This window comes from Taudactylus pleione, unplaced genomic scaffold (assembly GCF_031769625.1).
Source record: "Taudactylus pleione unplaced genomic scaffold, aTauple2 ptg000032l, whole genome shotgun sequence".
Lineage (NCBI taxonomy): Eukaryota > Metazoa > Chordata > Amphibia > Anura > Myobatrachidae > Taudactylus > Taudactylus pleione.
The window spans coordinates 47,462,501-47,487,180 of record NW_028284434.1 but is presented as its reverse complement, the minus strand read 5'-3'; the positions used below and the strand labels follow the sequence as shown (position 1 = coordinate 47,487,180).

General features: G+C 42.8%; 1 protein-coding gene across 4 annotated transcripts in view; it reads left to right on the top strand.

Moving 5' to 3' along the window:
- USP31 (ubiquitin specific peptidase 31) overlaps positions 1-24,680 on the top strand; it is a 61,067-nt gene that overhangs the window by 24,264 nt on the left and 12,123 nt on the right. For 2 of the 4 annotated variants that reach the window (XM_088452052.1, XM_088452055.1), the window contains exons 2-12: positions 834-959; positions 3,344-3,432; positions 3,648-3,740; positions 6,990-7,125; positions 11,881-12,025; positions 14,052-14,223; positions 14,587-14,698; positions 14,870-14,964; positions 15,733-15,810; positions 23,260-23,389; positions 23,794-23,913. In XM_088452052.1, the coding sequence (XP_088308178.1) occupies positions 834-959; positions 3,344-3,432; positions 3,648-3,740; positions 6,990-7,125; positions 11,881-12,025; positions 14,052-14,223; positions 14,587-14,698; positions 14,870-14,964; positions 15,733-15,810; positions 23,260-23,389; positions 23,794-23,913 (1,296 nt within the window). The remainder of the gene's footprint in view (positions 1-833; positions 960-3,343; positions 3,433-3,647; positions 3,741-6,989; positions 7,126-11,880; positions 12,026-14,051; positions 14,224-14,586; positions 14,699-14,869; positions 14,965-15,732; positions 15,811-23,259; positions 23,390-23,793; positions 23,914-24,680) is intronic. The other 2 variants (XM_088452053.1, XM_088452054.1) reach the window with 2 other exon arrangements.

Genomic DNA, 24,680 nt, shown 5'->3' with positions numbered 1-24,680 from the left:
AAAGCTGGTCTCTTCTATAATGCTTAGAAACCAAAATGGAAACCCAAAGCTGTAGGGAAGACCCATCTCCCAGCCTTCCTTTTCTTGGCTGTATTGTATGCAAGGTCCTTCTATTTCAAGGTTATTCGATTCAATGGTTTCTGTCAGTAGGTACAGGTAGTGGAAACTGATTTATCTTGTGGCAAATGTATGTTTGTCACAAGTGTTTCTCCCAAATATTGTGCATCTTGCAGGGCTTTCCCAGGTGCATCCTAAATAATAAAAAAATGTCATGAGGAGCTTAAATGAACTTCTCACTCTAGGGGAGAATTAATTTTGGCATGACTTGCAGTGGATACTCAACTGCGCACATATTGGCCAATTGTAGTGGTGCAGATGTCACACGTTTTCCCTCCTCTCCTCTATGGGGTAGAAGATAAAGCTTGCAATGCCGGCAGGATGCAATGTTCCGTTCCATAATGTAACGTTGCGTCAATGTTGGTAATTGAGCTCTTCCCTAGATCTTTTAGTTCAGTGAGGCGCCTATGATTTGCCTAGAGATCCCACAAATTGTGGAATGGTTGGATGCCATATTGGTGTTATCTGTCCAGAAGACCGTTCTCTGTGCAAGTTCTCCAACTAGTGTTATCTGGAGCATTTTTATTTACATTTTTTTTAGCATAACATTTGGGAAAATGTAGAATTCCCATTTGGAGGATCCCTCATCACTCTGCCAGCTTTAGGAAGCTGAGAAGACCGTTTTATGTAGAATCCTGCAGCGGAAATACTTTAATACCTACTACATTGCATTTGATCTCTAATAATCCTTTTAATCTAATAATCCTTTTTCACAGACCATTGTATCCAGAAATGCTCTTCAGTATCGCGGCACCTCCCAGCATGATGCCCAAGAATTCCTACTTTGGCTTCTGGACAGGGTCCATGAAGACCTCAACATCGTTGTCCAGCACAAGCCCCGGGTGCGTATCACAACCCTTTTTTATTTATATTATTTTTTTAAAGTGTTTCCTACAGGTTTCTTTTGGGAGACTGGTGTATGCCACATCTAACTTGATCAGAAATATATTTCTTCTGCCAAAGCGTTTTGGAAATGTGATTCTAAAGCAAATTCTGGTAGAGATTGAATAACTCAAGGCTCTGAATTGCAAAACCTTGGAGCCAGCGTAAACAATTAGGGGCAAGACCATTGTCCGTGACCAAAATATATGAAAACTTGTATTGGCCACCACACATACCTCTTCAGTGCCCCTCAACCTCCCCACATGCCATCAGACCACCACACATGCCTCTTCAATGGTCATCAGATTCTGCCATATGCTTATATCTACCCCCAATTGATTATTTGCCATGCAGATGAGCACAAATGCACATTCTGCCACACGCTATGGTCCAAATGCACATTATGCCACACAGTAGGGCCCATAGCACATTAATATAATAAAAAAAATATCAATTGGACAAAAGGTTTTTGACCCAGGAGAAATATGCAGGAGTCTTAATTAAATTACAGTGGCGTGAAGAGTGCAGCTCTGCGTGTGCTATGCGGCTGCTGGAGCTACACCCCCTAGTATTAACGGATCACATTAGTATTAAAAAAATAAAATAAAAAATGGTGTGAAAGTACTACCCCTGGGCAAACCACCCCCTGTGGCCACACCACTGCTCTGCTGCACCCATACAAACAACCCCCACACCGCGGCCACTCCACTCCTCGACTGCTGCCCTCCCCCAGCACAGTGCGGCTACCAGCAAACAACCCCCTGTAGCCATGCCACTCCTCGCCAAAACCCACCATTCCCCTGTGCATTTCACTGCTCGGCTACTCACTCTGAAGCCCCAACCCCGGCCAAGCAATAGACCCCCTTACTGGAGAGCCCTATACAGCAAGAGTTTGGAGAATGGAGAGTCTGCACAGCAGCATTGGTAGCATTCACTACATGCTCTCTGCATGTAATGGCCACCGCAATGCAGTCACGTCCCTGAATCTTCGCTGGGGCTGATGAGGATCTGCTTCCCCCCCCCACCCCGAATCTTCTGGTCAATAGGTAGCAAAATCTGGTCGCCATGATAGATAGCCCCTGAGATTTGTCGAGCCCTGGAATAACTGGACGTAAATCTATTTCAGAACTGTAAAACTATTATGTTATAAATCTGTATAGTGTTTTGCCAGCTCTTTGATGTGGTGCGAGATCTGTTATTGTAAGGATACTAGGCACTGGCGTTCACTGAAAAATGCAAAGCAAAAACACAATTGTTATAAAACGGCTTCTGCATTTTTTTGGTCAGTCATACAGCTGAATGAGTCTCATTACAGCAGTGGTTCCTAAACTTGTTTGAGTCACGGCGCCCTAGAGTTTCAGCTTTTTCTTCATGGCACCCTTAAGCCAAAAGTTTCTTATTGAGAAATTCAGAACCAAATTATTAAATTAATTAAATCCAAGGTTCCCAAACTCCGCCATTACCCTCCACATTTTAAGGATATCCATGGCTTGAGCACTGGTGAGTTAATTAGTACCTCAGTCAATTTGATTAACCATCTGGACTAAACCATGGATATCCTTTAAAACTTGCACTGTAATGGTATAGTTGGGGAACCTCAGAAATAAATTGTGCCTGCCTTGTTTAGTTATGTGGTGGTGTACAGGGTTGCACTTCTTTTTGTCCACATATTGTGATTGGCAGCCGCCGCCACTGACTTTGCCTATCACATTGGCCAAATTTGATTTAGTCCTGGAGCACTCACCCGCAACACCCCAGGATTGCCACAGCACCCTGTTTGGGAACCACTGGGTTTCAATGTATTCTGCCAAACACTTAGTTGTTTTAATGTAATGTAAAAGAAGCATAAGCCATAAAGTCTTCATTTTAGCAATGTAAAGCAATAACCCCCCTCCTTACATAATTACATGGAATTCTGTATTCTGAATTGATTGGGCAACTACTGAACTGGATCTTGGATTCATATAATCTGTACTTCATATATATCCCTGAGACTCTTTTGTTACGATGGTGGAGAAGGGACCATTTTTTATTATCACATGTACTCCGGATCTGTTGTTCACTTCTATTTTTTGTGTTTCTTGTTACTAGTATTAGGCTAAACAGGTTGTGATGGTGTTATATTGGCACAGTATAGATAAAGGATATTTTTAACTACCGTATATGTGGTCAATCAGTGGGTGATGTAGAGTGCTGAGTTTAGATAGCTGTAATGTTGAAGGGTCATCTTATGGATGGTGGGTAGTGATGAGGTTATAGTGAAACATCATTTATTTCCATCACAGAAGGGTTTGGTTTTCTATGTTATATAGTAGCTGACTGAAATACTCTCCAATTATTGCAGCCTCCTGTGGAAGAAGATCTGACTGGAGATGGGCCACCGTTCCCAACCAGCGGAACCTTTGTTCAGGAACTCTTCCAAGCTCAGTATAGGTAACATTGCATCACATCCACCAACGTTGGTCTGTTTTGCTTTACTAATTTATAACGTAACTTACACAAAGATCTGTTTTAACCAAAGTAGTCTTCTTTATCTATAATAGTCTGTTTTAAACACCCTGTCTTCTTTCCCAGCAGTTGTCCAGTTGTTTTTGTAGTTTCTAATACATTGTCTTTTGGTGCTACTGTCACCTCTTCCCTCCCCATAGGTCCTCCTTGACGTGCCCTCATTGTCAGAAACAGAGTAACACTTTTGACCCTTTTCTCTGCATCTCTCTGCCAATCCCCTTGCCTCATACACGGTAAGAACAGGCTACAAAGATTAACACCCTCCTCCCCCTTAGCTCATAGCTGGAGACATCATATGCTGTATTATCAGTACAGAATGATACGGTCTTCTCACCCTTTATGATGGGTCCCTGAATAACTTGGCTGTTTCACCTATTTTTTAGACCTCCTTCATTGCGCCTTCTCGTCTGTCTTTGGACATACAGTTTACAAAATGATCCAACCTATCTACTTGACGTATATTAATTAGATAATGTTGTAGAGAGGTATACAAGGAAAAAACGAGTGTGTTAAATGTAGTGTCCGAATGATTTATTATTATTTATTACCAGTTATTTATATAGCGCACACTAATGAGACCATAAATCAAACTTGTAAATATTACCGAATGTATATTGTTAAAATTTCCTAAACCTTTAATAATATCTATTAAAATGAATTGTTTGGGGATGATCAAATTAAAGCAAAATATATAAAAAAATAAATGAAAGGTTTAGAATAGATGTGTAACAAAATAGAATATGCTTATTAAAAATGTATTCACTTTATGACAGTGGTGCGGGATCACTAACAGTCAGTTAAGAATTACTTGTGTAAATGGTATACAAATATATAAATGGTCTTTCAAGGCAACACATATAGTATATTTTTGTTTTTGCTTTTCCAATAATGTGATTTCACACTTTTATAGCTATAGCCCAGTGGTTCCCACACTTTTATAGCTATGGCCCAGTGGTTCCCACACTTTTATAGCTATGGCCCAGTGGTTCCCACACTTTTATAGCTATGGCCCAGTGGTTCCCACACTTTTATAGCTATGGCCCAGTGGTTCCCAAACTTTTATAGCTATAGCCCAGTGGTTCCCACACTTTTATAGCTATAGCCCAGTGGTTCCCACACTTTTATAGCTATAGCTCAGTGGTTCCCACACTTTTATAGCTATAGCTCAGTGGTTCCCACACTTTTATAGCTATGGCCCAGTGGTTCCCACACTTTTATAGCTATAACTCAGTGGTTCCCACACTTTTATAGCTATGGCCCAGTGGTTCCCAAACTTTTATAGCTATAGCCCAGTGGTTCCCACACTTTTATAGCTATAGCCCAGTGGTTCCCACACTTTTATAGCTATAGCTCAGTGGTTCCCACACTTTTATAGCTATGGCCCAGTGGTTCCCAAACTTTTATAGCTATAGCCCAGTGGTTCCCACACTTTTATAGCTATAGCCCAGTGGTTCCCACACTTTTATAGCTATAGCTCAGTGGTTCCCACACTTTTATAGCTATAGCTCAGTGGTTCCCACACTTTTATAGCTATGGCCCAGTGGTTCCCACACTTTTATAGCTATAGCTCAGTGGTTCCCACACTTTTTTGAATCACAGCGCCATAGAGATTCGGCATTTATTTCACGGCACCCCTGGGCCAAATGTTTGTTGTTGAGAAATTCTGCAAAGATTATTAAATGAAGTAAATTGTGCTTATACTGTAGGTCACCCTTAGGCTCAGTTATGGGGTGGTAGACAGGGCTGCTAATCTGTCTGTCCACATTTTATCATTGGCAGCCTCCAGCTCTGATTGTTGCCTATCACATGGACCATAAATAGATTGATTTGGCCAACCTGTGGCACCCCTGCAAGTGCCATGACGCCCAGTTTGGGAACCACTGCTATAGCCAATCACTGGGGTAGGCTATAGCTATAACAGTTATGATGTTAGGGCATGCTAAAATCCTCAGTGTCTTGTAAGAGTCCCTGTTATTACTCTTTGCTGCCTATCGCTTAGGATTTTGTTGTATATTGCTTCTTTTGGGGGTGGAGGGTTGCACCCTTTTATTTGCAAGGGGTAACACCAACCTTTCTATACAGGTTATGAAATTTTCATAAGTGCCCCTCTTGTCTTTTTATAGGCCATACATGGTTTTAATGTGAATGTTCTTTACCATTTAACAGGGTTTTTTTTTTTTTTCAGACATATCAGAGGTAGCCAACACTTTACACTAGAGGCAATTAAACAACTGCTTCCTGGCAATGCATTCTGGTCATTGTAGATCAACAATGCAGTCTGCAGATAGGATATAAAGAGACATGAGATGTTGTTTGTGTAATATGTCCACTCCAGTCCTCCCTATGTACTATACGTTTTGTACTGACTCTCAATGTGGTTTTGGGTTGGAACGCTACCAGAGCCAGCCTCTCCAAACGCTGAGACCTCTGTGATGTCTGGCAGCAGATCAATATAAGTGAGCTTTACTCTGATTCGCTGGCAGGCTGCCTCTACGTACAAAGGTGCGTACACACTGGACGATATTACTGAGCGACTGCATGATTACGGCATCGTAATCGTGCAATCGCTCAGTAATCGTGCACAAATCGTGCACTTTTATGTCGGAAACGACCAGCGATGCGCACTCCCGCTGGTCGTTTCCGACATTGTCCATCGCCTGAACATGCAGCACAATCTATCGATAACGACAGATTGGCATGTTCAGGAATGATGGACAGTGCCTGTACTGAACGACTGATCGTTCAGTGCAGACACTACAGGGGATCAGGACCGACGGTACGATTACGATGTCGTCATCGTACTGTCTTTACTGCTCGCCTAGTGTGTACGCACCTTTAGTCTCACTGTCTGGGGGGGATAGGATATGCAGTAGGAAAGAGGGAATGTATTGCTACAGGCTTGAGGCAGTGGGGATATCTAACTTAAGGGGTGTTAAAGTAGGGAGGGGGGAAAAGGGGGATGTCTAACACAATGAAGGAAGGAGGCCAAGTGTGTTACAGGGAGGGAGCATGGCTTGCCCATACCTTTTTTGGTGGCACAATTTCGCTTTGCAGCACTTTTCTCCCTTCTGTCATCATGAGACTGTTGAAATGTTGAGGTCATAATTTTGTAATAAATTCTATGTATTTTACATGTTTCAGCAAGTTACTTTTATTTTGCCCCCATTATATGCGTACATTCTGCCAAAGCAGCCCTCATTTAAAGAAAAGAAAGCTGTGTACCCCTCTTGGAAATGAACTAGATTGCATCTAGCGCTTACATGTACTGCAGACTCTCCCGCCTCTGTGATCCGACACTATGTGGTCTTCTCGATAAATCAATGCCGTCGGGTTTGACCTGAATAAGCTTTTTGATTACTTTACACTTTAGCCGCCTGTGTCACTAGCAATTAGAATTAGATAAATTAAATCTACAGATGCGTGCAGTTTAAGTCTGCCTTAAAGCGTCCGTGTCTCACCTGTGGCCTTCATGTCTCACACAGGCCTTTATATGTGACCGTGGTTTATCAGGGGAAGTGCTCTCACTGTATGCGCATTGGTGTTGCTGTACCTCTGTCTGGCAATGTGGTGCGGTTACGGGAAGCCATATCCATGGAGACCAAGATTCCCACAGACCAGGTAATTCATTTCATTGTAGTAGCCATTTCTTTTTAATATTGTGTAAATGTACCAGAACTTTTTTTTTATATTTAAGATTTTTGTTAATGCTATTATTATAATATATATATATATACATACTATATATATATATATATATATATATATATATATAACCCCACACACACTGTAGGCGGCAGCACTCGGGTCACAAATAATGCACTTTCAAGCAGGTGTGGAATAACCAACGTTTCGGAGTACTTTATTCCTCCGTTTTCAAGGTACTATAACATACAATACATAGAAACACTTACTTTATACATCCAACACCCCACCACGTGTAACGCGGCTCCCGGTAACTTCCAGTCTGGCGGCGTCTACAATCGGCGTCATCAGTTAGAGGCCGTAACCATGGTTACCGCTAAACATAAACCCAATGATCGTGCATACAAATCTCCCCAAAAAATGTATATGTACAAATAAGGATCTACAGGAATCACACAAGTATTTAAACATTGATACATGGCATGCTACCGATAAACGGACAGTCTGCATTAAATGCGGCGGGCAGGGCCTAGAGAGAGGGCACATCTGCGCGTGCCCGAAAAAGGGGCACGGCCAAGGAAAAGGAGACGTGTCTTGGGGGCCACTCATGCGCCTGGCATCCATTCACCGGCGGTGACCACTACACTGCAGTTTTCCCCACCCGCGGGATACTGCGACCAGCAGGTGGGGATGGCACCCTCAGGCTGTTTCAGCAGGGTGCCGCGCGTCAGGGCAGGGTGCTTTTTGCCCTTTAGAAAGGAAACGCACAGTGCCCCACTAAAACAACCTAGCGGGAAAGCTATAATTGAATACCCCCCTAAGATAGAGATAAGTAACTGTGTACCTGGACAAACTATGTTGCAATGCAAGGGGTGCAAACCTACATTGTTTTTGCATGCAGGGTAAATACGAGTGCCTATTATCGCGGCACTAAAAAACATTTGACTATTGGGGTCTGAAACGCATTATCATGTTCGACTTCAATGTTAATGATTGGCCAGTAAGTGTTTTCTATGTTGTCTACATAATAATGGCCACTGAGTGGTTCTGTTCTGCTAAAGCCTCTGGATAACAGGCTATGGGGTAAATGTACTAATACCGTTTTACACACAGTGCAAAAACCTGAGTTTTTGAACGTACGTAGACCCGGGTTCTTGCTATGTGTGAATGCAAATGACCCGGGTCAAAGTCTCGGAACTGCGACCCTGCTCTGTACCATGGTCGGGACTGACACCCGGGAAATTCATGGGCTAATAAGCACGTGTATTTCATGGGTCGTTGGTCTGAAAGGATTATAAATGTTTTGGGTTTCTGGGCAATTTTCCATCCGTTTTGCAAACCGACAGAAAAACATCCAAATCACTAGCTTAAAAAAACCCAAAAATCGGTGGTTGTTCCGATGTGTTGGTTTTTTTTATTTTTTATTTTACTTTTTTTTTTTTTTTTTTTTTAAACATTGACAAGATTAGGTGCTGCAGATTTACTAATGGTCAAATTTAAAACCGTCCAAAATAACAACTGGAAAACTATGGCAAACCCGCCCAAACAATAGTGCCAGTAAGCCCTTAATGTCCCAGCATGCTGGCGCTTGTTGGAGGGACGGTTAGGTTAGGGAGGGGCGGTAAGGTCCTGTAGATTAGCTTGATTTAGACTCGACCCTAAGTGCATTACAGGGAGCTGTGTAAGTCTCATGAGACATCACAAGAGGTCATAGAGGCATGTGCTGAGCTCTGATTAGTGGAGCTCATCACATGCTTCTCTGACCCGTGGAGGAGATCAGCAGCAGCCTTCATGGGAGGATTCATGAGAGCCAGGCATCACCTGCTGGGGCTATGTACCCTTTGCTACATGCTGCGTAAGAATAGAGCCCCTGTAATGTACAGAAGCAGATGTAGGTAACATGTCTGACTTATTAGAGGATAACATTTAGGGAAACTGCATATTTGTTTTTTTTTTACCATATTTGCCAACTCAAATACCTACAGTATTAGGACAAAACCAACTTAAATGTGCAGCCATTTATCTCCTACTGAAAGAACATTTTTGCTGTTGATTTTTGGTCATTATAAGGTGAAGTCTGAGCATGTCTTCCTCCTCTGTGGGTGTGTGTAGTGGTGTCTGGTAATAATTCCCATGTGTGGCATGAATGCAATGTGTACTGCACCTATTGTGCTAAATTTACTGCATTACTAGTTTTTGCATGAATTGCTGGATTGGAGGGATTGGGAATCCCTATGTCGGTATTTGAGTGGAGTCTGACTTATGTGCGTGTTCATGTCTTTACATACTGTAGAGCCGTCAGATGGAGCAAAGTTTGCAGCGTCTAATTTGTATATTTGTTTTTCATCCTTGAATTTTCTTCTTAGAATACCTACAGAATATTCGCAGTGGTGTATGTGTATAATACAGGAATAGCAGAGTGCATACACTGGGCTCGATCCTATTCCAGTAGGTGCAAGTAGGGTTCTGCGAGCTGTTCTCACTGCAAACTCACGTTGCATGATGGTCTCTGTAGTCCTAGAGTGAGGTTCAGTACTCTGTAGGGATAAGCTCTTGCGCCATACTACAACTCCCACCAGCACGTGGGTAACTGTCCTCCTCTTCCCCCAATGCTGGCTGGATAAATTGTCTGTACAGGGACGCGCTTTTGCTGCATGTGTATACAGAGTTGAACGTTAGTGCTGTTAGTGTCGTGTCTGAGTGAGGATACTGGGGGGAGAGAGCAGTGATGTCTGTATACAGAGCCCAAATCAGCAAAACCAATGATCTGTCATCAGTTGTGTGGTGGGTTACAGCAGCTGCCCCTGAGGGGGAGACAGCGATTTTGGAGCGCCAAAATTATATCATGCCCCCCACCTCAAAACCTTGTGGTGCCCTTGCTTCCACTGTATCTTTATTAGTAGCTCCTTCTCCCATCTGCTATTTGTTATGCTGTATTTGTTTATCCTTACTAAAGCAGAGTGTAAATGACTAGGTATTGCCACTAGCTCTTGTGGTGTGCACCAGCTATGTTACTGTATGTGTTACTGCGTATGCTTTATTTGATCTTATTAAAGCAGAGTAATAACTAGGTATTGCCACTAGCTCTTCTCACTGCGGTGTGCAGCTATGTCACTGTATGTGTTACTACGTATGCTCTATTTGGTTATACTTACTAAAGCAGAGTGTAAATGACTAGGTATTGCCACTAGCTCTTGTGGTGTGCACCAGCTATGTCACTGTATGTGTTACTACGTATGCTGTATATTGTTATACTTACTAAAGCAGAGTGTAAATGACTAGGCATTGTCACTAGCTCTTCTCACTGCGGTGTGCAGCTATGTCACTGTATGTGTTACTATGTATGCTGTATTTGGTTATACTTACTAAAGCAGAGTGTAAATGACTAGGCATTGCCACTAGCTCTTCTCACTGTGATGTGCACCAGCTATGTTATTGTATGTGTTACTACGTATGCTGTATTTGTTTAACCTTAGTAAAGCAGAGTGTAAATGACTAGGTATTGCCACTAGCTCTTGTGGTGTGCACCAGCTATGTTACTGTATGTGTTATTGCATATGCTTTATGTGTAATAACTAGGTATTGCCACTAGCTCTTCTCACTGTGGTGTGCACCAGCTATGTCACTGTATGTGTTACTATGTATGCTGTATATTGTTATACTTACTAAAGCAGAGTGTAAATGACTAGGCATTGTCACTAGCTCTTCTCACTGTGATGTGCACCAGCTATGTCACTGTATGTGTTACTACGTATGCTGTATATTGTTATACTTACTAAAGCAGAGTGTAAATGACTAGGCATTGTCACTAGCTCTTCTCACTGCGGTGTGCAGCTATGTCACTGTATGTGTTACTATGTATGCTGTATTTGGTTATACTTACTAAAGCAGAGTGTAAATGACTAGGCATTGCCACTAGCTCTTCTCACTGTGATGTGCACCAGCTATGTTATTGTATGTGTTACTACGTATGCTGTATTTGTTTAACCTTAGTAAAGCAGAGTGTAAATGACTAGGTATTGCCACTAGCTCTTGTGGTGTGCACCAGCTATGTTACTGTATGTGTTATTGCATATGCTTTATGTGTAATAACTAGGTATTGCCACTAGCTCTTCTCACTGTGGTGTGCACCAGCTATGTCACTGTATGTGTTACTATGTATGCTGTATATTGTTATACTTACTAAAGCAGAGTGTAAATGACTAGGCATTGTCACTAGCTCTTCTCACTGTGATGTGCACCAGCTATGTCACTGTATGTGTTACTATTTATGCTGTATATTGTTATACTTACTAAAGCAGAGTGTAAATGACTAGGCATTGTCACTAGCTCTTCTCACTGTGATGTGCACCAGCTATATGTCACTGTATGTGTTACTACGTATGCTCTATTTGGTTATACTTAAGCAGAGTGTAAATGACTAGGCATTGCCACTAGCTCTTCTCACTGTGATGTGCACCAGCTATATGTCACTGTATGTGTTACTACGTATGCTCTATTTGGTTATACTTAAGCAGAGTGTAAATGACTAGGCATTGCCACTAGCTCTTCTCACTGTGATGTGCACCACCTATGTCACTGTATGTGTTACTACGTATGCTGTATTTGGTTATACTTACTAAAGCAGAGTGTAAATGACTAGGCATTGTCACTATCTCTTCTCACTGCGGTGTGCACCAGCTATGTCTAGCTTACGTCTTTGCCTTCTCCTCTCTTTCTCTCTCACTCCAGATAGTAATTACTGAAATGTATTTTGATGGCTTCCATCGCTCCTTCTCTGACACAGATGACTTGGATACCATCCATGAAAGCGACTGCATATTTGCCTTTGAGACTCCAGAAGTCTTCCCTTCTGAAGGAATTTTAGGCCAGAGAGGTAAAACTTGCCCGTAGTGAGCCCTCGATGCGAGGCGTGCGTGTTTTACATTGGCTGTGACTAGACTCCTGCTGTTCATCAGCCACCCACTCTCTAAAGCCGGGTACACACCTCAACAATGTGCCAGCCCAACATCGTGATGTAACGATATATCTCATAGCTGTACACACTCCAAGATCCGCCTTACGACAACACAATATATCATAACATGCTTAATGTAACTACACTGCGTTATCCGTTGACTCGTCCCATTTACTTTGCAGCACATCAGATGGGAATATGCGAGTACCCAATTCATCAAAAGATGAATTGGGTGGATTTGGGGGTACTCCCAAATACGATGGTTGTTGTGATCCATCGCAGATTGCAAGGTCAGCCAATGTATTGTATAGTGTGTACCTGGCTTTACTGCCTCATCTCATTGAGTGTAAGTGGGTCAGACTTTGGTTGCTGAAGGCGGCAGAATAGATGGCTGCTGTCACTTTTTCCAGTTGCTGCCTTAATCCTCCTGACTTGGGGCCACTCATTCCGTATTCTGCAGGCTGCCTCTGTAAGACACTGTCACTTCCAGCCATTACTATAAATACACATTTTGGTTGTACTCTCCTATTGTTACATTATGCTGGACAATATTCTTTCTAGAATGATTTTCCTTGTGTTAGATATATATGTTGATGAAAAAGTTGTCTCTTTATAAAACCAACCCAGCAAGACTGTATGGAGAATGACATGAAAATAGAGTACAGGTGACAACTTTAGTTAACCATTGTAAAACATAGGCTTGGTTTTAGAGGCTTATTCAACCTTATGAAGAGCAGTTTTCATTATTCCTCTGCCAGTAAGCTGTATGACGGCTTGTGCTTGTTTTTATAAATGCAAATGTGTTGGCAGTTTAGGCTTTTATGCACTTGCTCAAGCACATTAAATTAACACTAAATGTAATTGTATGGTCATCCTTAGTTTTGTGTTTTTATTTTTTTGCCAGCAGAGAACTTTAAACTATGGGCCTGATTCAGAGTTGGGAATAGAGATAGAGATAGCACTTAACTGTGTACCTGGACAAACCATGTTGCAATGCAAGGGGTGGAAAATACATAAAAAAAAAAAAAAAATTGCATGTAGGGTTAATACTGGCTGCTTTTACATGTAGCCCACAAATACTGCACTGCTTTATTATTACTCTACAATTTAGATGTCAGTTTGGACACCTCCCTCCCAAATCAAAATCTCTCTGCATATTTTGAACCTGCCCCACCTGCAGTGCAGCATGGTCAGTTGAGAGAGGGATTGCTCTCTATTCCCAACTCTGAATCCGGCCCAATATTCGTTAATACTTCAATTTTAGAGATCTGATTAATATACCCCATACAACTGCTTAGTGTTCCTTCTAGGGTGGGCAGGTCGGCTGTCACTGAAGGGCACTGCTCTGCACCCACCTGAAAAAGGGGTGTGGTCACTGGAAAAGGGGGCGTGTACTTGAGACGCTATAAGGGACGGGCCCAGCACTCATGGAGATGCTGGGCTGCCCCCAAGCTCTCCCGCAGTGTGAATAGATGCATGTGCACGCCATCTATTTACTCATTGGTGATTGTCTCACCGTAACCCTCCCTCCTGTGGGACACTGCGGTCCATGGGTGGGGACAGCTGTTTTCGTGTATGGGGGGGCACTGTAAGGGCAGGGCACAGTTCAGGGACTTCAAATCTGGCAGGGCACCACACCCCATTGGAACAGCCTAGCAGGAACACTACCTTTTGACTGCCTTCATATTGTCATGTTTTCCAAAAATTTTATTTTCAGCATTGAATTCTTTTTGCAATTGCCAAGAACTAATCAAACTGTTTTGGCCCTCATGTCTGGACTCTTGGATGTCATTGCCAATGTGGTCTTTTCTATATCGTTATGATCTTCATGATGCCAATACTGTTTGTGCATGTGTCTGTCTGACTGGGGTTGGGGGTAACTGAAGAGTTACTAAAGTAGTATTTGGAGTACTGCTATTTGAAATCCTTTCTCTGACTCTTGCAGGCATCTGTGTGAACAATAACCAGAATTATATGAGGAATGGGATTGACCAAAATAGGTCTCCCCACTACTCTTCTGGCTCAGTGCGGCAGCCTACAAACAACAGGTTTGGAGTCAGTGACCGGATTGTAATCCTGGTGTGTAACCGAGCGTACAGCGGGCAACATGGCAAGAGGTAGGCATTTTGATGATGCTGCCTATCCTAGACATGTCACTGTGCAACAGGAAAGTTGTCTGGCTTCGGATTCTAAAACCGGCTTTATTTTCACAGTCCATTATCTACAGTGATAACACACAGCTGTAGTTTAATAAATGAGCTGCTTGGTAGCCTAGGCTGAAAGTAGTATGTATCAATAACCTTATGCTCTGTTATCTGCCATGCTAGTCCCTGGCCCTGCCACATGCAGCCTTTTCCACACTAACCTAGTAACATAATTAGGCCGGTCATTGCCTACCACAGGAACTCCTAAACTACATATGAATAGACGTTTCCAATACTATAATGGGCATTTTTATATCTTTCTCTGGACTTGCTTAGATTCGGGCAGCCGTTTGTTCTGCACTTGGAGAGGAACATCACCTGGGATGTCCTGCAGAAGGAGATCTTGGAGAAAATGCAATACTCCTTGCGCCCTTCAGTGTGTGTTCAGGTGGGTGACTCATTATTCTCTTGCTGCTGGACGAGTGGCATCCGCTCTGTTACCATTGTACCTCTGCCCAGCGGATAGACTTTCTAGAAGTTGGTGCGCCAGCCTTGCTTGCTTCTGTTGATGTATGTTATGTTATACACGTATTATGCCACATTTTGTGTTTTATTGCAGGTGTGTCCATTCAGCCTTCGTGTGGTTACTGCTGTTGGCATAACTTACCTCTTACCTCAGGAAGAAAAACCTCTCTGTCACCCCACAGTTGAAAGGTAAATCCTGCCTATGTTTTTCTTCTGTATGAGACATTGAAGGATACTCTGTAGGTTGGGACCTTTAAAAAATAGTTTGTCTATTTGGCTACTTGTGACACCTATCCTTAGAAAAGACATCTATAATCCATAGATATATGTGTATATCTGTACTTACAGCACTCTGTAGCGAGTTCCTAAGACACAAAATTCAGAGAAATTTGGACATTGGGTACTTCAGAGCATGTGAAAGGCTTTATTGAAAAAGAAAGTTAGTTACACATTTTGTCACCAGGTGGCATCGCGGCTATACAGTTTCTCTTGAGGAGCGACACAATTGCTGAGGCAACACTTTAACAAAGAATGGATTATCAACCTCTATTTTCAGGCCAACCTGATTTTAAGTCCTCACCCCATACGTTTTTTATTTTTTGAAGCACTACAGTGGGTGTATCTGGAAGGATGTTGTACATTAACCTGTCTGATCAAAAGATGGCATACGACGTCATGTGCTGGCTTTTCCACCTGACGTTACGTTTTGTAATAGAAAAATTTGGTTTTTCGAATGGACGCTGCTGTTGACCACAATGGAGGACACCTTGAACAATTGTAATTGTATCGTTAACTGGTGGCAATTTTTTTTTTTTTATTAATGTTTGTTGTGCATTTATGGCTATCACGTCCTCTGAAGTACTTATTGTCCAAATTTCTCCATTATGAACTTTAGAACTTGCTGAGTCATTCTGAGTATTGTGCACCACTCTAATTATATATGTGATTTTGTTTCAGGGCTCTGAAATCCTGTGGTTTTGGTGGGGCAGCTCATGTGAAGCTGGTGGTGGAATGGGACAGAGAGACCAAGGAATAGTGAGTATAGAAACATCTGCAGAATTAAATCCTTAGCCAAGCTAAATTTCAACAGGAGTGATCCTACTTTCTTAGCTATGTTGTTGTGTGTTTTGTATGTTAAATGGCTGCGGGGTTCACTAGTGCTATATTAATGTAAATAAATAGTGCCACTTACTAGTTCAGTGTGGGGAAAAAAATATGAAGAATGAAAAAGTGTAGTTGGGAGTCACATCCCAGTAGAAATGCTCTCAAGCTGGCCATACACCAGACCATCTGTCCTCCTACCATCCAACTAATTGGATAATGCATGGTAGCAAATGACAATCAGCCGTTTGCTCCCAAGCACCAGAAAACACTGAAAAGGTTGTTCAGGCACGTTGTTGTTGTTGTTTTTTTTTTTTTTTTAAATAACTGAACAACAGCTTTCATCCGGTTTCCGATGTTTGGGAGCCAATGGCTGATTGTCGTTTGCTCCCATGCATTACGGGATTTTCATTCCAGACAACTAACTAGTTGGATGGTTGGAGGAAAGTTGGTCTGGTGTATGGGCTGCTTAAGGCTGACTCTGTCGACCGCAATTGCCCCATAAAATGCAGGCCTAAATTATGCAACTATTATAAGATACATGCAGGTCTGCACCAGTAGCATGTCACTGTCTGCGTATGTTTGCAATTGCATGAACACGCCTTGACTATTATTAGAGCAACATTAATCCCGTGTGAGTGCCAGCATTGCACAGATCTGCATGGGTGCACAGACATGTGCCTACACTTCTAGGCAATGTGCAGCACAGTTTCATGCACAATACACTATGCTGACTGCGATAGTACTTGCTCTGCATCAGGCTAAATATGTGGCATTTACAGGACTCTTATTTTATTGTGGCTTCTTTAGATGAGAGCCCTAGAAATGACATTCACTAATTGTTCCTGTTGCATTTAGGTCCCCTAGACCAGGATTTGATCATTGCTCACCGTTTGACTATTTTACTTTAAATCTCGTTTTGATGTATGTGCAAACAGAGGCTGGGCGTGGGGAGTGTTTGGGTTTTTATGTAGTGCAGTATGATGTGCTAAGGCAGAGGTTCCCAAACACGGTCCTCCAGGCACCCCCAACAATTCAGGCTTTAGAGAGATCCATGGTTGAGCACAGGTGGTTAAATCAAATTGACTAAGGTACTAATTAAGTCATGGATATCCTTAAATCCTGGGCTGTTACGGTGCCTTAAGGATTGAGTTTGGGAAGCTCTGCGTTAGAGCATATTGGTGTGCCACTAAGCAGGATTCCGTGTGACACAGTATTGCCGTGGGCCACACATTCCTGGCTGATGCAGTTTCTAGGTGCAGCACCATGATAATTACCCATGTCTGTGCGCTCTGCCTAGGCACTATGTTCTCAGTCGCCCTGTAACAGAACACAACTGTTACTAGCAACTGCACTTCATCACACCGACAAATACTGTCCCTGTGTAAAGTAGTGCCTTTGCATTCATTAAGCGAAACGTACCAGGAGGTGGAGCAGGGAAGGTAGAGGCTGGTAAAGGTATGGCTGAGCAGAGGGTAGTAGTAGGTGTGGTATATAGATAGAACTGTAGCAGGAATAGTACATTTAGTGCCATGTGCATGTATTATTTCTTGCTTGCCTTACCTTCATAATAATGGGTTGTACTAGACATACATATTGGCAAATAAAAGCTTTCAAGATAATGCACTAAGCTGTGGGGTGTGATAAAGTACCAACCAATCAGCTCCTAACTGTCATTTTTCAAACACCGCCAGACAGGAGCTGGTTGATTGGTGCTTTATCACTCTCCAAGGGTTAGTACATGTTGTTCCTCCCCCCGGGTCACATTTGTACCCTCCAAATGTTTCTCTTGTGGACTTACATTTCAGGAATACAGACTGTCATTACTTTGTAATACTATGACCCAGTCCTACTGACATTACAAAGCTTCATATACACACAGCACTGACGGCAGCTTGAGAAGCTTTATCCCCATCTCTTCTCCATTCTGACACCTTTTCATTATACCCAGGTGCCATGTAACACTTTCTTTTTAATCCATTCTCCATGAAAATGTACATATAGAATGTGTAGCATCCCGTGTCTGCGTTGTGTAGGCGGTTTTGGTTCATAAACTGTTTTTCAGCTGCACTCGGTCATTAAACTGTCAAAGCCCTCCGGCCAGAGATGATTTAGAGTTTATTTATGCTAGTGTTGATGGTTTGCTGACATGCCTGTGACGCCTTTCCAGGCGTACACCTTTCTGCAGCTTCCTTCAGTCTTTATAGTATTAAGTTATCACAGTGGCTCGTTCCCGATGAAGCGTGACATAGTATTGACGATCCTGACACCTGCCGCATTCTCAGAGCAGTTTGCTTGAGCTGGGTGGTGTGCGGAAGATCTGGCAATGAGCTAGGCGTGTTGATTTCCCATGCCCCCTAAGTGCTTTGTAGCATGTGTCTCAGGTTTGTCCTTGTCCTGCTATGTATTCTGATCTTTGCATGCCCAAGGAATATTGGTGGGTTTAAAGTGAGGATAGCAGGGAGAGCAATCATTGGGCAGGAAATAAGGTGATTTCCCTTCTGAACATAGATTTCTGATTTGATTTGATACAAATAGCGATCTGCCCACAGTCTGATCTGAACCTCTTCTTCTGCTCTCATCTCCTAAGGAACATAAGATCACATTACTCTGTCTTATGCTGGGCATACACTGCCAGATAAAATGTCTGTCAGACCGACAGACATTTTATCTGGCAGGCTGCCAGCCGCAGATGTCCGCGGCATACACTGTGAGAGATCTCAGTGTAATGCCCGACATCTGCGCTCCGCCCCCGGGGGAGGAGACATTTCCCTGTTCCTTCCTTAGGAAGGAACACAGGAAATGTCTGTCTGTCGGCTGCGCTGGGCATACACTGCCCGATGCGGCCGACAGTTTACCGGGTAATATCGCATCGGACGTGCATGCTGGACAATCCAGCATGTCCGACCGAGCAATATTTAACCCTCGGTCGCCCCCCCCCCCCACGCTACAATTATCGCGGCGATCTGCCGATATCGGGCGGATCATCCCGATAATTGTAGCGTGTATGGCCAGCATTAGTTTCCAGGTTTTGTTGTTTGTTTTTATTATTATTTAGGGTTTAATGGATGGCACACCTAGACCTGGACAACCCATTTACACACTGGCACGTAGTGGTTTTATTTAATGTCATTCATTTTTAATTTTGGACATTTTGCAAAATGTTGCAACCACGAAGGTATATGCATTTTTTGTTAATAGTTTTTTCAAATCTGTACAGTGTTTCTGTAAGGGTGTTTTTGAAAATGCTTCTTCAGCTAGTAATAGAGGCTGTAGTGATTTACTGATCTTCAGGACACTGGTCATTGAGCTGTCATTTTCATGTCTGTTATTATTGTTTTGGCAAAGCTAAAAGAGTAGACGTTGAGGACACGGGGCGCTTCCTGCATAATATTCTCCTCTTGGGTTAGATGTACTAAAGCTTCTAAAAAGGAAAAGTGGAGGTACTGCCCTTAACAACCAATCAAATTGGTTGCTATGGGCAACAACTCGACTTGTCTGTTTTAGAAGCTTTAGTAAATTTAATCCCCCCTATCCCACACCGGAGTCTAAATGAAGCTTCATGACTAAAAAAACATTTTTTTTTTAAATATGAACAGAAGCATGGATCTAGATCAAGGAGTGCTCTTGGGTGAAATGGGAGTGGAGGGGGATTCATTGAGCCTATGCTGTGCGAGACCACCACTACCCGTCACGGACATGGGGTTTAGAAGCCCTGCTGCAGTAATGTTATCTGGGCATGTGCCAACCAGATTGTAATGTTTGCTCCTTCAGTACGGATACCACAAGCGGAAGGATAGGAGCCCGACTGCCATACTGCAGGCCTTCAAAGCTCTATGTAAGAGTTAGCACTTGGTGTCTGGATGTCTTCCTCCTCTGTAGGATTCCATTAGATGTTGTACAGTATAGCCTGCTCTGTGGTATGCAGCTGTATGAGTGGTGGGCAATCTAACTGCTCATCTGCCCAGTATAAAATAAGCCCCTATAGTAACAGCATTGCCCCAGCAGAAAGAATTCTTAGGGCCGGATTCAATTAGCGGTGAAATCGGGTGATTTCACCGCCGGCGATGAAGTCGGGTGTTTTCGCCGGCGAAAATATCCGATTTTCGATAAACAGGCGAAAACGGGAGGTGTGAAAATAGGCGATAGTCAGGAAAGTGCGTCTGTACAACCAAAAAATGGCTGACGTACATCGGAAACTAATTTAGAAGTGTATTATTGGCTGTAATAAAAGTACAGTACTTAAATTGCGTTGGTTGGCAGTAATTTGCGTATACGAAAACTTTAAAACATGGTGAAAAGCAATTTTTTTCAGGAAATTACTCTTCCACATAAATTAGGGTATGTTAAAATGGGTGAAAGTATATTTTCGTGTTGTAAAAGCCCACTTTTAAAAACAGTTAAAGCGCCTGCTGCAATCACATGCGATGTTTAAAGCACATGACGCATCCATATTGCCCCCTGAAATACCAGACCCAAAATGTTGAACCCATTTTCAACGATTTTTATTTTTTCTCCAAAAATTTGACCAGTCGTTCTTCACCAAATGACACAACTTTAATTTTTTTTTTTTTAGGGTAATTTATCTTTAGTGGGGATATCCAAAGGGTTCTGAAAGAAATACCCAAATTTTTAGTCAAAAACAGGGATTTTGCATTTTTTTTTTTTCCTCCTGGTCTGAGATGGTGAAAACGTTTTTAGGCGGAAATCATCCGTTTTCGCCGTTCTCTTTTTAGCGAAAATCGTCCTATTTCACCGCTAATTGAATTCGGCCCTTAATCGTCAAATTACATTTTAGGTTACAGATGACAAGCCGCTTCCTGATTTGTTGTGATTGATTTAGAACCTGTTTGAAAACGCCTGTACGCTTCAGTATCTGCTTATAACAAGTCTATGATGGGTGCGGATAATGTGCTTTACAACAGCTGGAAGACTGAATAGGTCAGAGGTTCCCAAACTCGCTCAATAACAGTCCAGGTTTTAAGGATATCCATGCTTGACCACAGGTGACTTAATTAGTACCTCAGTTAATTTGATTTAGCTACCTGTGCTCAACCATGGATATCTCTAAAACCTGAACTGTTGGGGAGCCTTGAGGACAGCGTTTGGAAACCTCAGGAATAGGTAAAGCTCATTGCAGCAGGATCTGGGTAACCGGAGCGACTCTCTCAGTCTAGAGGAATCACAGCTCCAGATATGCCCTACCCTGCTGTTCTATTGCAATAGCAAATGAAGAGCCACATGTAGTCTGGGCCCTTATCTTCTGCATTTATGCATACCGTCCCCTTCCCCACATTCCTCTTGTTAAATAGTCATATTTATTGATTTTCTTTTTTTTGGTAAGTGAAAGGGTTAATGGAAGAGATGGATGCTTGGTAGAGTGGCATACAAGCGGTATCCAAACTAGAAGTTAAGTCTTAGCCAGTGACTAGATGAGGCGTTAAGAGTTCAAAGCAGCTTGAGGCACTGATAGCTGCCTACTCTTGTTTGAAAAGATGTTTGACAGCTTAGTAGATACAGGTTCCACCTGTCTGGTTTTATTACTCTGCTTCTGAAAGGTGTCTTCTAACCTGCAAAGTTAAGCAGAGATGTATAATTGTCTCTGTGACGAGCTTGTCTGGATATTCTCCAGGCAGAGTCAAGGGTCTGCCCTTCATCCTGAGGACCTGTGAGCCGGTCTTCTATTGCATTCTGGAATTACAGATGTTTTTGAACATTCAGTCCCTGGTTTCATATACACTACTTGACGGCAATCTGTGTTAGAGCTAAATGAGCTTTTTCATCACTAAGTTTAGCCACGTTCTGTGCGATCTTGATTTGATTTCACTTTGAGTGATGCCAAATATCAGCTTATGTTTTAATTAATCGAGTGTCATCAGATCAGTCACTTTAGGGCTTCTTTTGAACAGTTTGTCAGCGTTCAACCAGACAAGTGCTATTACTGTACAGTACCATGTATTTTTCTGCCGTTTGCACATTTAGCATTCTGGAGAGAACGAAGATGTGGTTAAAGTGCTGAAGGTCCGTGACCACGTTTTTGGTACATAGGTGATTGATGCGGTTTGCATTCTCACACGTATTGGTTAATCCCAGAAAGTGGCTGTTCCAATGCATAGATTTCAGGGTCACATATCAGGTATAGACACCTGGCTTTTAAATAATAGTTCTTCAATAGGCTGTCCCCTAAATGGGAAGAGGCTTGTTGGTTTGTGAAGGTTTCATTGCATATGGAATACCGGTGTCCGTATCGTAACCCTGTCTGGATTCTGAGCACTGGGATCCCGAGCGTTGGCATCCCATACCCATCCCAATGTATGCAGTTTCTGTTCTAAAGGCATATAAGTACAAACCACAAAAAGGAATACACTGCGGGACCGAAGAGGTGGTGGGGGTGGTTCTGAGGGGCGTCTATTCTCTCCTACCTTCTTTTGGTTCTGTCAGTCCTGCCTATATTGTCTTGTAAGTGTATAGCATCCCCTTAAATAATACATCACCCTGTAGCCACAAGATGACACACAGATCATTAGGTGACTACAGCGGGCACAGGAAAGTGAGAGAGAAACCTTTAGACACCACAAGAGTGGTACCACTTCCTCATTGTACAGCATTACTGAGACTAATGACCTGCTTGTGGGAAATCTCATCAGCTGCTGCAATCCTTAAGCACAGACTTTTCCCTAGCACAGCAATGACAATCCTGAGGCTTCTAACGGCTCTTTAAGAGATAACATAAGAATGTGTTCTTCCCAGTCCAAAGCGATATAAAACTGAACCCAATGTAAATGTGGTACAGTTTTGGATGTGTTTGTGTCGCCATGCCGTCTTTTTCTATTTGTAAACTACTATAGTGTAGTCTCCCAAATCATAGGGCGGATAGGGCATGATTGGGTTAACAAACGGCAATGTTTCAGTCACACTAACTGTATCATTGATGATGACTTCATTACTATTGTGGCTGACACTGAAATTCAAACCAGGGTACCCCAGCAAGTTAGTGTACGTAGCCACTGAGCCACTTCTTCAGTGTGAAAGGTCAGAACACCCGCGCTACTTAGCACACCTATATGTAATAGCAGTTTGGGAAGTAGATGGAGTCTTGACAGCTGTAGGAAACCAGACTGCAATTCATACACCTTCAACTGAGGCAGGCTTTCCAAGCTCAGTTTCAAGTGTGTTTGTATTGTAACCCCAGTAATGAATATCGACACCGTTTTTATCTTCACTCTAAATGATCAGTGCGTAGAGCATGCTTGTGACAAGTACATCGTTTTTTGTTAGTTTTTTCTTTGGGGGTGGGGAGAGAATTCTCCTATATGACGGCAAGTTTTGTTCTATTGCCTCATGCTGTTTAGAGCCGTCAGTAACTCTGCTTGCTCACTGCAGCCTTTTCGGTAACACAGAAGAGGAGTATGTCCCGGATTCTGAGAGCGTTCGCCTGCAGAGGGAGCTTCACCACCAGCCACAGTGCTGCAGCCTGTCCCAGTGCTTTCATCTGTATACCAAAGAGGAGCAGGTCCGTATTGCCGTACATTACAATGCTTGAACGTTTTGCTGTTGGTAGTTTGCAAGGTCGCCAATTGGCTCACAAGTCTGAATTAACATTGTGTTTGCTTTCGTAGACCCAAGGCAGTGTTGCAGTCATTTTGTGGCTGTGGAATGTCCATATACATGCGCATGCTGCTGCTTCTAGTGATGTGTCTATTTGACGTTTGTTAGAAACAGGCCAGATGAACTTTTTCCAGAACTTTGAGGGCTGGGGTTCATGTCAGGAATCAGGTCTCCATGTGTATGTAGAGTTGGTTATCACCATTCTCTGCTGTTTGGATGTTTTTGCTTTGCGTTCCCTTGTAGTGTATTCGCTTTTTTGTGCTGTGCGTTTTATACATGTGCCTGATGGCTTATGCTGCCTGTTTGCAGCTGGCTCCCGGTAATGCCTGGCGCTGTCCTCACTGTAAACAGCTTCAACAGGGCAGCATTAAACTCAGCCTGTGGACCCTGCCTGATGTACTCATTCTGCATCTAAAGAGATTCCGACAGGTAAGACGATGTTTGCTGTGCTATGTACAACTAACAGTCACTACCACTGACTGCTGTGCTATGTGGTGCCTCTAACCAGTCTGCTGTTAGAGAGGCCTGCACTGTTACAGTCTTCCTAACCTTCTCTTCTGCTGGTGCAACTACTGAACCTAGTGCTAAATGTATGATGCACACTAACATTCCTAGTATAATATACTGCTTTTGTCACGCTAATATGTTTATTGCTAAATACACCTATTCTCTGTATGGTGATGCTGTACCTTCAGTATACACCTGTGCCCATAGCCACCCCCCTTTTACCACCCAGAAACTCGTATCGAAATTGCCTCGCTGCGTCCAAATTTGTTCTGCGGCTCCTGGCTGTAGCCTTTGGGATGCATGCGTGTGCTAGTTGGGCGCGTGCTCAGTACTGAAAACATCGCCCTCTTGCGTGCGACATAGACACTGCGCCCACTTCTAAATCCGGCTCCCTGTAACATCAGAACTGCTAGATACACTTGTGACCACTATGAAGGCACTGTAACATTAGTGTTGCTAGATACACCTTTGTACACGGTGGTGACACTAATATCAGTATTGTTACATAGCCCTCTGCTCACTATAGGGGGACATTATTAGATAGAACTGTGCTAATTTATATTGACACTAATTCATCACTATTGTTAGATATAGTTGCACCCACTATAGTGACACACTACCACCAGTATATCCAGATGCGCCTATGCTTTCTATATTGACACTGTAACCTCAGTATTGTTATATACATT